This window comes from Rosa chinensis, chromosome 1, assembly GCF_002994745.2.
Source record: "Rosa chinensis cultivar Old Blush chromosome 1, RchiOBHm-V2, whole genome shotgun sequence".
NCBI lineage: Eukaryota > Viridiplantae > Streptophyta > Magnoliopsida > Rosales > Rosaceae > Rosa > Rosa chinensis.
Window position 1 is genome coordinate 53,851,383 of NC_037088.1, and position 15,808 is coordinate 53,867,190.

Genomic DNA, 15,808 nt, shown 5'->3' on the forward strand with positions numbered 1-15,808 from the left:
CTCTCCTGTCCTAATATCCCTGTTGTGAGAGGATACTGTTGCCAAATCTCTACTTAAAAGAAAGTAAAAATTTGCCTGATATGGTTAATTTTTACTTTTTAACAACAATTTTTCGTATAATAGGGCATCTATGTATAATGCTAATGCGTAAACTATTAACTACTTTATTCATTGAATACTTGTTATTCCTTTCTTTTAATTTTGGTTTCGTGTATCTTACAATATCTACTTAAAATTAAAGCTGGTTCATGATTATTCGTATTACCATAGCATGATGCAAGGTTTAATTTATTGTTGTCATTTCGCACCAACACCAATCATCCATGGACTGAAGAAGAAAAGATTCAAAAGAATATATAGCTAATTAAGCTAGCTAGTGCATGGGTTGTGTGCGGCACGTATATAAAGATCCATACAAAAGCAGCCTTATTAGGCTAATTAGCTAGCTTAGCTCAATTTGGAGAAGCAAAGGATCACTTGTGATCATGGCTACCTCTCCATGGCTTCATCTCTAAGTAGCATACAGTGTACAAGACAAGATAACCATAGAATATTAAACTATATACGTGTAGTGCGGCAACATACAATATTACATTATATAGCTAGCTAGCTAGCTTGGACTGGGAAATTGCCTGCTAACCAGTACCCAGCAACTATGCCTCTGAATGAATATTACCCACTTTTCCAAAGCCAATATTATACCATATCCGTCTGTAGTACTACTTCACAAGTCACCCCTCACACAGAGAGAGAGAGAGAGGTTTTGTAGCTTCAGAGCCACTCAATGGAACATGTTTGTTGTAACTAAACGACCCAAGACACCAAAAACAATTAAATGTATAACAAAAATCAATGTATATATCCATCAAATTATTATGCTACACATAGTTGTTCTAATTTTTTACTTTAATTTGTTATGCACTGTTAAACTTATTTCTTGTTAAGAACTTTTGAGGTCGAGTAGTTTTCTGATATAGTACAAGAGTTTGATCGAGTGCAGGAGGAAGGTTCATCTGCAAACTCACGTATAGCACGAGTTACAGAGAGTACGATTTAGGGTCAGGGCAGTAGAAAGCATAAGGAAGAATCCCATGATCGATGAAACCAATCAATACAGCCACATCGAGGTGAGAGCAAGGTAGATCTAATATAAATATTAAAATATGTATGTTCAATTCTTAGTGAGGTCACTACTCCAAGTCCCAAGCATACTTAATGCCACACTAATAACTAATTAGTTAATGCAAAAAAGACATCCTTCCCCTCTCCCCTTCTCCATGACAAACAAGACAAGACAGACTTGCTACCTTGTAATTGTGTGTCTTACAAGATACAACAACCAGTCGTACGCTCATACTTAGTTGGATAGGGTATCGTGGGATATTATATTTTATATACTCCATAAGAATACTCTAAAGAATTTCCAGAAATTATAGACTTGAGATTGAGACATTGAGGAAAAAGAAAGGGAAAAAAAAAACAATGTTTCGAGGAAATTGGAACCCTTAATTTTTTTTTTTTATAATGATTTTTTCATGTTATGAGAAATTGATCGTTCTTTTCTATTATTGTGCAAAGCGAATTAAGTTGAAACTAAATGCTAATACAAATTTTATGCACCATGAGTATCAACATGAGATATACAATCATATACACTCATGATCCCCTGGTCAGCACTGACTATGGATTATTTGGTCAATTATCGTCTGATTGAAATCGGACGGCTGACAGATAAGTGATGAAATCTGAGATATGTGATATATAAGGCAATGTTCTAGGCACTTTTCTCAAATACTCCATTGTAGACTTGAAAGTTCTGAGTGAAAAACCATTCCCTTTTTTGCTGTGCTGACTATTATAAATTGAAAAATGGTTTCTTCAAAAACCAATCTAGTGTGATTAACTAAAATGATGATAATGAATTCAAAAGGAGGCAAGATGGTGTCACCGGCCAGTAGGGGACCTAAATAGTAAACAAAGTAGGTCACATACAAATTTGATATTTAAAAACATTAAGAAGATGTTTAAATTAATGTATAATATTTTCCTTTCAATTTGACATTGTATGATCAACTTGCTTTGGTTTACACAATACCAAAGTCATTGTCCAAAATTGAGGGCTTCAATATGAAATTTGTGTGCAATATATACTTGGAGAAGAAAATAACAGCCCAACACAGTGTCATTCTCCAAATTAAGAATTAACTCAATATGAAACTAGTGTTGAATATGATTTCTTCTATTCATTACAGTTAAGTGGTAGTGGAAAAAGGTGTGTGTTGCATAAAATTGAAAGATTATGACATTTTCTTTTCTTGACTAGTGAAAGATTATGACTAAACTAATGAGTATCTGAAGTGTATTTTTTTGCTTTCAAGCGACAACACCCTTAATATACCTTACCAGATCGACCACCAGTATCTTCATACCTAAGCAAAACTACTGATCTAACCTAATATGTTGTCAAAATTAAAAAGAACTGAAGAGATGTGGTGCTTTGTATCTTAAAGTAAAACTCAAGCAAACTGTAACTAATTCAACATCAATCACTGGATCTAATTGTGATTTGTCCATCAGATGTACTCACATGCATGTTGCGTTTACTCTTCAATGAAGGTAAAGATGATATATCAGAGGTAACTGGATCGGTTGCCCAACTATCAGTTTAACTTGGATTTTTTCTTTGCATAAGTCGATCATGATCTTCCATTCAATAATGTTTTGTTGATTAGTGAGTTACGAACCGGGGCTGTAGGGTTCTTAAATGAACTCCAGTCACCACATGAGTAGTTGATTTTAAAGCAAGCCAAATTCGGACGAGAAATCTCTCATCTTAACACACTATATCTGGAAACTACACTAGAAAGTGGAATTTCTTTGAAAATCAGTTTTGAGTTTTCGTACATGTTTCTCAGTTTCTTTTAGTGAATGTACTCCATGAATTTAAACTAGTAACCTGACCCGATTTGAAGAATTTTGAAGCTCTCGTGTTGCTCAAACCCCCTCAAGAAATGCTCTACCGCCCCTGGAGTGGTTATATATCTTTTTTTTTTGGTCAAGATTATATAAGTTGCAGTCTAGAAAAGTTTGGTCCAATGTTTTTAAAGGGATTGGTTTTGCAGAATTCCCAAACCTGCGAAATCACAAGCGATAAGACCTTGCAAAGAACCAAAGATGTTTTAGGATAAAACAAAAAAGAAGAAGCATGAAGACTGCACAAATGGAAATGAGTACAGAAATGAGTATTTCTTGATTCTTCAAAACATACTCCACTGCGTAATACATATATACAAGTGCATCAGAAAGCCATTCCGTTATGCTTCTCTGCCATCTCAAAGACCAGACTAAACCCCAAGTATTACTCCTAGTCCTCTTGTTGGATAAGAACTTTAAGAGCCATACTCCACTGGCTGGGGAACTTATTATATCACTGGTCAATTGTCGCATTTATAACATTCTTAGTGAACCATGCAGCAGAGAGCAACTCATACCCCCGAGGCTCGACAAACACAGATGTCGTCCTTGCGGGCACAGTAAAGCATCCCGAGCCTATGTCATGAGTAGATCTCTTCACTATTTCATCATTGGACTTAACCTGCACCAGGTTCATAATAAGGAGCCATAAGAAAAGAAAACAATGTCTATATCTGAAGCGACTTCAAGAGATATGACCACAGCATCAAACATACTGAATCAAAAAAAAAAAAAAGAGTTCACTCATCACCATTTTTTTCCTCCCGAAAATCCACAATGCTCTCTTTGATGGCTCAAATTTAGGCAAATTTCCTCTAAAATTAAGAGTTTACTCCACAAAACACAATTACCTGTACAGGATGTAATTGAAGGGTCCTAGCACGAATAGAAGAACTTGTAAATGACACCTCAGTTGGGCGTGCATTGACGATAACCACAATGTAGGAGTAGCTGTGCGCCAAAATGTTTACAAATGCATTATTCCTTCCATTATTGGCATCATCAGAATTAAGGACTAAAATGTAAGTATACCGACATTGGATCCATTTGAGATAACCCTGGTAGTCCTTCATGACCATCTTCAATGCTCATTACTATGATGCCAGGGACGGATGCAGGCCCAGTATTGTGGAAACGTACGCGTTCCTAGAATTTAAATATCCGGGAGTAAATTTGGTTTCTCTTGTCATTTGTAACCAATTGCAAGTACTTTATGACAGTTGAAGCCTTAATATAAATAAAAGGTAGAAATGGTGCAAGACTGAAGAGGAAATTACAAAGAAACAAATAATGATTATGGGTGAAAAGACAGCATGTTCAATTTTATCCAATATTATCTATGTGTTGAGATAGGGATCCAACGGAAGTTTATAGCTCACTAGGCAAGAGGAGGAGGCAATAAGTAAGAGAGGAATTCAAAGCGCATATTTTGAACTCAAACAAAAGCCCTAATACATGACCAAGTTAAAATCACTACTGTCAAGCCAGAGATGGATGTAGTGCTGACTTGACTCATTACCAGATTCGAAGCAGCACACTTTATGGTGGGTCCTGAATCCTGATTTAGATTTAGTGATTTACTCTAATTTCGGTACCGACCTAAGTTTTAACCCAATATACAAAGTCATTCAGAGCATAATATTTTCTACCAGGAGTTGGCCATATTAACCATATACTATAGGGAGAAATAAGGGTGTGTAGGAAGCCCCTCACCTGAATAGCATTTGCTGTCCTCAGACGGAAAAGTGGTGAAGAGTACCTAATACGTAACAAATCTGAAAAATTCTCCACAGCAGCATGGATGTGACTCTTCTGAGGCTTAAAGGATGGCTCTGCTAATCTTGGTTTCATTCTGGAAAAAGAATCAGCCAGATATTATCAATTGCCATATCATTCTGAAGAGTCTGTGAAGCACCACTAGGAAGGGTTTATACATCACATTTCAACCTGACTAAGATATATACATAAGTTCTTACAGTGGCCAGCTCTTTTCATTTTTCTCCTTTGGAGGAATGCCAACACCCCAATTGTTGGAATTATAAGTGAAGTCAATCCTAGAAATCAAAACAACCAAATATTAAAATGGAGAAAGACGTCTTACATCTAGCAATTAATCCTCCATCGCCATGATGATGTAGGAGTAAGGTATCTATTAATGACCGCAAAAGATCAGTTCCACCTTGTCACTCAAAATTAGTATTGTCATGGAGATCACATACTCAATTACTCATTCTACCAGTTAAATTATGATTGTCAAAAATCTGACTTAGAAATTATGATATTATCTGAGAATGAGACTAATAGGAAGACCTGTTGAACCAATCACCAGAATTGTATGAGTCGCGATCAAGTGATTTGGACCGGAGCATCTCATCACCGGAGTGGAAAAATGGAATTCCCTGTAATTAGGAAATCATTAAATACTGATTGGTTACATAATATACCAAAAAAGTGAATCATATGATAATCATAATAACACTGACAGCCTTCCTATGCGGGGATATGAAAATTAATGTCCCAAGTTTCCAGCCAAGGTTGGTCAAACTAATTCAAAATGGTGAATTAATGGAGTTTGGAAATAGTTAGTTTGAGGGTATTATACTAAAGTGTTGGAGCAAGTACACAACATATGAAGCAAATCCTAGAAGATGGATCTCTCCATTAATTAACACAGAATACAAACACTCAGTAATCATCTATTACTTATACCAGTGATAACAAAGTAGAAGACAATGACCCTGATACAAAATGAATCATGAAAAAATAACAGGCCACGAGATACGAACTTCATGTGCAGTTATTGAGGCCTGACATATTTAGTCGCTTTTGCACTATCCTCCAGTAGACCTCTCTAGGAATAGAAGGTACAAAAAGAAATGAAAGGAAATATGCAGCTCTCTCCTGATTAGATTTAGAGAAGACTCGTTCCATTTTGAAAATGCAAAGAGATGCTATTGGCCTGCTCAAAGAAGAGCAGCACGAACGAGATAGGGCATTCATTTCATTGTTACCCATAAGAGGCTGTTCCCCCAACATGACCTGACTACAGACTACCTAATTACGCTGTTAAGAAATTCTCTTATAACCATTGATAAGGATATAGGACAAACTCCCCCCTTTCTTGTCATAAGTCACTTTGTAACTGCACTACATACCTTCATAATCTATGATGAATGTAGTTGTATAAAACAAACACTCTTAGAGATGAATAAAAGAGTACATGAACAGTTTATATCATAAAATAGCATTTGATACCTGTGATAGTGCTATTATGCTTGACGCCAAGAGATTTATCCTGCATCTCTCTTCTACAGAAATTTCAAATGGAGTCTACAAGTAATGGATAGAGTTAGATCAGAAGTTAAAAACCTGATGTCAGAGAAGACACTGTGGAAGTATGTTGAGCATACCTTCAGACTCACGATGTCAAAAAGAGTTTCGTTGTCATGAGCTGAAGCATAATTAACCTGAAAAGCAACAGAAGTGGTCAAATGCATGGTCTTTTTATGTCGAGATCATTATTCTAACTTTGAAACATTAGTGTCTACAGTAGTACCAACAATGTCAACCAATAAATCAACATATGACTTAAAGAATCCTAATTATAACAAATAAAGAAACAAATAGTGTCCAGAGTTGGGTTAGTTAAGAGGTCGTACATTTAGCCATGACCCCTTTAGAGCTTCATGATCTCCCAACCCCACTAGAAGTTGGCTTTCCGATTAACCTTAATTATTGCAGAGTTGCAATCATCTTTCAAGTAAGGTAGTCTTGCACTTTCTGTATCTTTAAATTTCTAAATATGGGACTCTTGATTTAATAAAAGTACTTCTGAGATCCATATTCTCCAAGAATTCCTTAATTCTAACCTGATCCTCAATGTTTTTATTTCTCACCAGCTAGCATCAAATAACACACTAACTTCCTTAGCCACTCAACCACTGGCACTCAAAGATATTGAACTTCCTAAACTCAACCGTTCCACTTGTTTCCAGAGGGTATTAAACTGTGGCTCAACAAATATCATCCTCAAAAAGAAATAGAAGTTCATAGAACTGGTGATCATAAACAAAAAGTCACAAGAACCAAACTTACGAAGTGTAATTGAGATCCTTACAGTTTCAGTAGGGTCCAAAGCATATGCTACACTTGTCCCACCATATGTCAATACTTCTGATCCTTTTACCTGAAGAAATCATCATATAAACATGTCAACTTATACCTATTACCCAAAACTTGTTCTAGTAAATGTCAACATAATTGAGTTGTAATTTAACTAGTCATTGATATGAGGAGATAGCTATAAAAAGGGTGCTACCCATTAGTTACTATCGCATAATCAATGCTTAAAAGGGCACCACACAACATTAATATATACCGACTGAATAATATTGATAAAGATATTGTTAAATATTAATGTTTCAGTAAATATTACAGTTGCAACCTGGATCAAACCATAGATACAGATGCAAAGTGCAAGTTTAGATAATAAAAACCGGACCAGAGTTATCCTATAGAATCAAGGTATACCTCTTTCCCTTCATAATTGGTTAGCACAAAGTCCCTCAAGTTTGCAGCCATACCAACCTGAATTGTTGTACTCCAATCAGCTATATTTGCAGAAAAGAAGAAGCCAAAAGTAGAAGAGAAATAGGATGTAGAGTTATCAGTTATACAATATCTAAATCGTGGCTGACAAAAGAAACATTTAAAAGTGATGCAAATAATGACACGAAGAAGAAAAGTCAAATTCACAACCACAGAGAACAATATTTCTTAAGAATTTTAGTCCTAGTGCAGCCAAGAAGAACTCATATGAATAATGGAAGGGAAGAGCGTTTCAAACTCAGTTTTATTAGCATCAAAAAGAAGCTTTCATAACTGGAATGAATAATGGAAGGGAAGAGCAGGAGTCCAGTGTCTGACTACAAGTTTTCAATACTAAATACATATGCCCAAAAGGTAAGCATTATATATACAAGAAATGCATCAAGGGTATAAACCTGAATGTGATCCTTTGATTCAGCAAGCATACGTTCTGCAACAACTTCGGGGCCATGATCGTAACCATTAGGCTATAAAAGAAAGAATAGAACCTTTGTCACAAGAACAAAAGATTGAATAAATTTACCAATCAAAGATACTGTACATAAGAAAGAAAGCTTCCCCATAATGATGATCAAAACTCTAGTAATATACAGATTACAACGTCACTGATACAAAGATTTATAGTTTCACCATAGTAACAGCTGTAGGCAACAAAAAGGCGCTGGAAGACTTGCTAGCATTTAATTTCTTAGAGAAACAATCAACTAATATATACAGATTCTTTTGAAAAAAGTTATTACATACCTGTAATAGTAGACCAGTCACAAATCCTTGCTGAAGAGGATGGCCAAATGGAGAACCACCCAGTATTGCATCCCGTATTCGATCATTAAAACTGCATTAAATTTCCCAAAAACTTAATGCCTTGTGCCTTTAATTAAAAAAAAAAAAAAAAAACACTTTCACAAAGAGATTCCCTCAAAGATAGAAGTATAAAACCAATCATAACTATAGGCAGTAATAAATGATACAGAAGAAAAAGGAAAGGTCAGTGCAGTTCCCTCACACGCATTTGACTAAGATAAGCTGCTGCAGCAAAAAGTCAAAGTTTAAGTGTGTGACATGTGTCTATTTCTGTGTCTCTTGGATATTTGAAAAGGTGAGAAATTAATCGGAAGCAGGTATATATGTATTCAAATAGTCGACAACTGAAACTAAAACCAGTCCTAGTCTATATCCTGCATAGAATCCTATTTCCAATTTTCTAAGACAGTAAGGTAAATAGATATTACGACTCCATAAGATGGAAAAGAAAAGGAGTACCTCCCAATTCCAGTACCACAAATATTGAACTGCGATGCATTTACTCCACGCCCATTGTTGGCCACTTCACCAAAATCCCATCCTTCACCATATCTAGATAAAAGGGAATAAAAGGAAACATTGAGCCAAAACCATACTAGAATTTAAGTATATCATAAGCAGAAAAACAGCTCCACAAATAAAATCCACGCATCAATATTCAAAGATGTAGTAATAATCTCTGAAACGCTTGGCATCTCCAAACTTACATATAGATACTTGAGCCATCAACTCCATCCCTATCCTTTGTTAGGCTGTAAAGCGCATCTTTTGCTTTCACCTATACACACATTAGTAATTTTAGGCAAATGACTATTGTGCATCCCCTCAGTAGACCATGCAAAATGGCTGAGATTACATACCATTGTTCTTTTCATTATATGACCCATAAGATCAAACCGGAATCCATCAACCTAGCAAAATAATCATAAAATTGTTAGTAATGGAAACCCCCAGTTCAAACCTAAAAGCATATCTTCGTTGATGTAGAAACATCAACGATCATTAATCCAACATTGAATCTGTGAACTATAGAGATGAGAAAAATGTCCATTATTCTGATCAAGGGGGAGGGAGAGAAATATTCATTCTTTTGATCAAGGGGGAGGAAGGATTTGAACTTGGGACCTCTTCACACAAAGGGAAGAGAAGTATGAGGAGGCCACAGGCTAGTTAATAAAGTTTTCATTTCAAATGTGACTTCAAGAGACTATTTTGATGTATTGGAGACACCATTTTGAAGAGTACATAATTACCTTAAAATCAACTGCCCAGTGCAAAAGATCATCAAGAATTAAACGCTCTACCATAAAATGCTCACTAGCAGTGTTGTTTACACATGTGCTATTCTCAATAAAACCATCAGTGTTTCTTCTCAAGTAGTAACCTGGAACAATCTGTAACCAAATTTAAGTCACAAAATTCAAGAAGACATATAAGACGGGAAGAATTCTATAATACACAAGCCCCTCAGGATAACATCTAAGATCGGACTGCATATTCTATATATAGTGGGATCTTATAAACAATAATAACAAACCATGACCTTATCAAGAACTGAATTTTCATCAAATGGCCCACTTCCATGCAAATGATTGTAGACAACATCCAAGACAACACGAAGGCCAAAACGATTAAGTGCCTGCAACCAATATAACCTGTTTTTTAGTCATTTGTAAGTTGTAACCCAAGTAGACAGGAGACAGACAAGGGAGGGAAGGAGATTCTCATTTTATGTAAGTCTCATCTCACAAGACAAATGAAACACAAGATATTTGGCCCAAATTAGTGAAGTGATAATACAATACCAGACCTGAACCATCTTCCTAAACTCAATTGCCCGGTATGAACCATTTGCATTACTTGCATAGCTTCCTTTAGGGACCCCCCAAAGGACAGGGTTGTACCTTCAAACACAAAATAAAAAAAATGAAACAAAATAAAATTAAGCCAACACAAAGTATCTTATAATGATAATGTAAAAACAAATCAGCAGGAGCATACCCCCAGTTATACCCATCATCATTTTGGATTGCTGTAATTAGAGCTTGTTGCTCGGATGAATCTGGAGGAAACTTTTCAAGAATCTTGGAATCTGGCCATATGTCATACACACACATGAAGTAACCAAGCAGATAACAATTCAGCTGCTTTGAGCGCAAACATTTTATATTTTAGAAATGTTTATATATACACACATGACCAGTACATGCTATTCTGTTTTACATCAACATCAAAGGATAAGTATCCTCTCCATTTGAAGCTGGCCCAGTTGCTAACTGCTATATGCTGTGGAAGCCCCTAAATTGGATCAACCCATACAAGTCCCACATGCTTGGAATGACCCATATCTCAACAGATCCTAACCATTTGGACTTCAAACAGCCAGATCCAACATCAACATCATAACACACACAGATACATAATAATCTGTGCAGCATCCACATATACTAATAACATACCGAGACATAATAACATACTGAGTAACATATTAGCATGTGTTACTGTATGATATCACCAAGTACTACATTAAACTCTAACAAAATAAATTTCTAAGAGTATTTGATGAATAATCATACTCATGTAATTGTATCAAGGCTCAAAGCATTCCTACAAACCTACAAAGAAAATAACTTTGGTTCTGTTTTTTTTTTTTTCTTTCTTTTCAAGCGATAATGGGGATGAGTGAGAGAGAACAACAAAGGCTGGCAGTTAATTTTCTCTTACCTACACTCTTCCAGTTCCCCTTCTCATCATCAACACCTGCAAATTGGTAGGCTGGCAGTAGATGGACATGAGTGATACCAGCATTTGATAATTTCTTCAAATGAGATATGCCAGCCGAGTCCTTCAAAACATACATGCATATTGTTAATTTCTAATTTACTATAATCTCAAAGCATTTGTCTACTATGTATAGACCCACATGTGACTGAACAGAAGTTCTTACAGAAGATAATCAGCAGTGATATATAGGCTTTTTCAAGATGTAGAAACAAAAGAAACTAAGCATTATAAGTTCTGGTATGAAAAGGTTACGCATTAGATTTACCACTCATGAAAAAAGTGTGGCTATATTTTAACTCCAATTTTTAACATTAGAATACTTCAGTGACATATATTTGGGGCTCTCTTTTAGTATCTTACCTGCGAAGTGAATGCCAGATATCCACCGCGAAATTCAGGAAGCACTGTCTGGTCATTGGCACTGTAATGGAAAATCAGTGTAGAACTCAGTGCAATACCAAAAAAATATAATCATATATAAGAAAAACAAGCACATATTACTTGTCAAAGTGTAACGCTAAATTATATCACTTAAAGCCCTCTTTAGCAAATCGGAAAAAAGTGGCATTTTACAGATCTCAGGACTTTATGTTGGAGCAAAAGCACGGGGCGGCAAAGAGAGAGGGTGAGAAAGAGAGACAACAGCTTAAATTTTTGAAGTGATGGGCATAAACTTCATGCGAGACTTCTCCTTAACCCAAAAACTCTATTTAGTAGCTTCAAACTACGTGAAAAGCCTATAATGTGTAATCTGTCATTCTATATATTGCTTTATGGTTTTATGTTCAAACAAGAACGGTAGAGAAGTTCTCAAGAACAATCTAATCAACACTGAGACTAGTGATTACCTGAAATCTCTTATGTGCAACTCGTAAATACTTATGTCCGAAGAAGAATGTATATCAGGTTTCTCATCTACCAATTTATCCCATCCTTCTGGTTTTATATGATCAGAATCAAGATTGATGAACAATGTCCGCCTACCATCTGCTGAGAGCCTATTCCAAAATAAAAAGTTAATCAGAGGGAAGTGTCAATATATACACATATATCATATCTAGATGGATCTCCATGACTAAAGATATACTAGCAGATGGTATTGCTGCATAACTTGGAATATGGAAACACCTTAGCTATTTTCCGTAACTGTTGGCTAAATGAGACAACCAGCATACCCTCTAGCATATGGATCATTTGCATAGCACTTTTCAATTTGTAAGGTGCTAGGGTGGTATACGGACACTTCATACACATAGAAGCATCCTTCCCAAGTTTTTGGTCCTCTAGTACTCCAAATGCCATTAACTTCCTCAAGCTGCACAACTTCTAAGGGATTTCCACCCGATGGCTCCTTATAGATCAATACAGATACTGCCTGCTTTGAAGACATGCGTGATTGCTTAGACAATTACGACTTAGAGAGCATGGTTAGTTGGTAATATACTAATATAAGATACCTGAGAAGTAGGTGCCCAAAGGTAAAGGGACACAGCTTCTTTTGAATACACTGCACCAAGGGAACCATCATACGAGAACAATTCATCTAGGACACCCGGTAACTGCAGACCAGTAGCATCGCTGCACCTTCCATCAGCTGTACAACGTGAACACAGACAAACCACATATTCATTGACTACTCAAAACACCTGACTGCATAATCTAAGAGCAACAAAAGCCTTACAACTGAAAGTAGCAACTGCCAACTGAGCTTTGAGAAGAGGTCTGACATCCAGATCAGGGGGGACCCTAAACGCTCTGTAGTCTTTGATATGAGGAAACTTTGCTTTCACCTAACAGCATTCATTTCGGTACATGGATCAGTTCTAAGCAGTGCTTCAAAACTTCTCAAGAGGTCACATCCAAGAAAAAAAACTAAAGACAATGACAACAATCATCGGTAGGTTCAAAACAAAAAAATAAAAAAGTTCACACTGCTCTCTACATTTTCCGGTAGCCCATGTCTATCCTCTTGAAGCTGAACTTTTACATCCTCACCTGTCAGTACAGAACTCACATTAACTTTTAAGTCTCAAATTCAACATAATCATAACTTGTAGGTTTAGAGTTACTAAGACTATACCCAAAACTCCATCACCGGTTAATGACAACGCCGCAGTTCCACTAGCGAATAAGTAGCACGAATCATTTCCAGCATCCACATTCCAGGCAATGATTGATTCACTAACCCAGAATGCCCTTGATTTCAACAAGCTTCCCTGCACCTGACCCACCATTGTTCACAAATTCAAAGGTCACTCACAACTTGATCGGAGAAATGGGAATCCTGTCAAATTCTCTATCCATTTCAAATAGACCAAAGCTAATGTAAGCCAAGCCACACAATTTCTCATCTCAAGCATACATTCACCAAAATTCAGTCTTTATCAATAATCGTAACAAAGTTCGATTCTTTAACCCAAAACCAGGACCAAATCGAATTCCTTCATCTTATGTTTCTACAAATCTACCATCACAACTGATTTCACTATTAACATTTGAAGTAAATTTGATTTGATTCTTCAAATTGTGGATTAGATTTTGGGGAGAGAAATCAGAAACCTGGGGTTGTGAGGTTGAAGAGGAGTCTTGTTCGGCAGTCATGGGCAATGAGGACGAGCATTGAAGTAGCGGTGTTGTGGAAAACTTGGCGGAATTTGGCGGGAAGGAGAAAATGGGTTTGGCTTGGGAGGTGAAACGACGGCGTATGGAGGATGAAGAATAGGCGCGGCGGTGAGGAAGGGAATGACTGTCGACCGTTGGAGGAGGAGGAGGAAGAAGCGGAGAACAAGTACATAAAGGCATCGGAATGGCCTCTCTGCTTTTCTGTTTCTGCTGCTCCACCTCAGTTACTTAATGAGTAGCTTTTTCGGATTTTTTGGAGGGCTGATCTCTCCATACGTGGTCCAATAACGATGCAACATATGTCGATTTGTTTTGAACTCAATTTTTATTTATTTCTTATTTATTTTTCAAGTTGAACGACGGTGTTCCCACTCTCCACTCCTTTAATGCAAAGGCAGTGGGAAGAGCGTGATGATTTCGGATGTTCTAGGGAGTAGGGGTGTAAATGAGCTAAGTCGGAGCGAATATCAAGGTCATTATATTCGGCTCATTTGTTTTTTATCGAGCTTGAGTCAGGCTAAAGCTTGAATTTTTTTTCCATGCTCAAGCTCGGCTCGGCTTGAATATTTTTCTTAAGCCCGAGCTGAGCTCGGCTCGGCTCAATTTATTGGACGAGTTCGAGCTTGAATAGGTTCGGCTTGGCTCATTTGACTTTAAATTTAAAAAATAAAAAAAGGAAGAAGGAAAATTTATAATAGTAAACCAAATTTGATGTCTAACCATCAAATTTGGATTTATTGTTCTTTATTGCAATATATTTTACTTAAATTCTCATATTCTTTTCCAACGTAATAGAAAGAATTAAATATTTGAGATTAGAAAAATTTTATTTTTATTTATACTATAAATTTTCATGAATCGAGCTTTAACAAACGAGCCAAGCTTTAACAACTTAGAGCTACTCACGAGCTACACGAGCTGAATATAGGAGTGGGCGTCCGAACCCGAAAAACCCGAAACCCGACCCGAACAGAGCCAAAAAGCCCGAATCGGTTCGGTTTTGATGTTGAAAATATCGGTTCGGTCTCGGGCCTCAAATTTGTAGAGACCGAAAGCTCGAACCCGACCCGAAATACCCTGAGTTGCCACTTGTCTATCTATGATTGGGTGTTATATTAATATATTAAATATTTTTAGAAAAAGAAAATTCGGTAAAACTCAAGACTAACCCTAAAGAGAACCCGATCTCAGCCTCTTAGTCTCTCACTCTCTCAGCCTCCATCAGTTGATCAGTTCCTCTCTCTCTCAGCCTTCACTCCTCAGCGGCTCCGCGCCTCCGCCAGTCTTCGTCTGTGAAATCAGCCACTCTCCCTCCAGATCTCAGACTGTCTCAGATTCTCAGAGACTTCCGAGGTCGACCATCACGCACTGGAGCAGAGGAGCAGGGCCTTGAGGACAGGGACGAGCTTCGAGGTTGAGATCTTGCAGTCACCGTTGGAGTCGAAGCTCTTGAAGACGCGGTGGACCTCGTCTAGTCGTCGGTCACGACGTGTTTGGACTTTGGAGTCGGTCACGACGTGTTTGGACTTTGGAGTCGGCGACTGGTGGTTAATTTTTTCCATTGAAGTTTGGTTGGTTCTGCAATCTCTTGTGTTATTGTGTTAATTTGATGCTAGATTATATATTCTCCTACTGAATCTGAATGAAGCCATATTCTCCTACTGAATCTGATTATCTGGACTGGATGTGTTCTCATTTTTGCAGGCAAGTCCTATACTTTGAATCTTTGATGGCTTCTCAAAATTCATCCCACAGTGTGAAGAATTTGGATTGCTTTCTGTTGGACAATGTATATTATGTATTCTTGACTCTTGAGTGTTGTAAAGTGTAAACTGTGGCTAAACTTGATTATTGCAAATTGATTACAGTTATGAGTTTATTTCACAGCATTATAATTTGATATGCATTGCAGTCTTCCAGGGGCCAAAATGAGTGGGAAATCTGCTAGAAGTCCAAAAGTTCCAAAGCTGTCTTTGGAAAACTGGCAAAATAGGCTAGCTGATGAACAGGGCATTTT

At 36.9% G+C, this 15,808-nt stretch overlaps 1 protein-coding gene across 5 annotated transcripts; it reads right to left on the reverse strand.

The window, feature by feature from the left end:
• Positions 1–3,213: 3,213 nt before the first annotated feature.
• On the reverse strand, positions 3,214–13,999 carry LOC112182259 (pullulanase 1, chloroplastic). Of its 5 annotated transcripts, none has more exons than XM_024320704.2 (28): positions 13,729–13,999; positions 13,250–13,391; positions 13,112–13,164; positions 12,851–12,959; positions 12,627–12,763; positions 12,345–12,544; positions 12,018–12,167; positions 11,530–11,590; positions 11,110–11,230; positions 10,387–10,477; positions 10,196–10,289; positions 9,929–10,024; positions 9,639–9,779; positions 9,246–9,296; positions 9,093–9,163; positions 8,845–8,937; positions 8,326–8,416; positions 7,977–8,048; positions 7,504–7,560; positions 7,091–7,159; positions 6,384–6,440; positions 6,229–6,303; positions 5,284–5,372; positions 4,950–5,027; positions 4,687–4,825; positions 4,010–4,119; positions 3,825–3,924; positions 3,214–3,595 (listed from the first exon to the last, which is right to left on the reverse strand). In XM_024320704.2, exons 1-28 carry the CDS (start codon positions 13,969–13,971, stop codon positions 3,428–3,430), a joined length of 2,958 nt encoding a protein of 985 aa, XP_024176472.1. In that variant the 5' UTR covers positions 13,972–13,999; the 3' UTR covers positions 3,214–3,427. The 5 variants fall into 5 exon arrangements, 3 of the variants coding, with proteins under 3 accessions (XP_024176472.1, XP_024176473.1, XP_040367535.1); XR_002929370.2 differs by having other exon boundaries at positions 3,487–3,595; positions 3,725–3,924; XR_002929371.2 differs by lacking the exon at positions 4,010–4,119 and having other exon boundaries at positions 3,458–3,595.
• Between the last annotated feature and the right edge of the window lie 1,809 nt (positions 14,000–15,808).

Coding starts and splice junctions, on each gene's coding strand:
- LOC112182259 (XM_024320704.2), bottom strand. CDS start 13,971: ATGCCTTTATGTACTTGTTCTCCGCTTCTTCCTCCTCCTCCTCCAACG. Junction 13,165..13,249: donor AACCGGTGATGGAGTTTTGG/GTATAGTCTTAG, acceptor CTGTACTGACAG/GTGAGGATGTAAAAGTTCAG. Junction 11,231..11,529: donor ATCTGGCATTCACTTCGCAG/GTAAGATACTAA, acceptor TATGTTTTGAAG/GACTCGGCTGGCATATCTCA.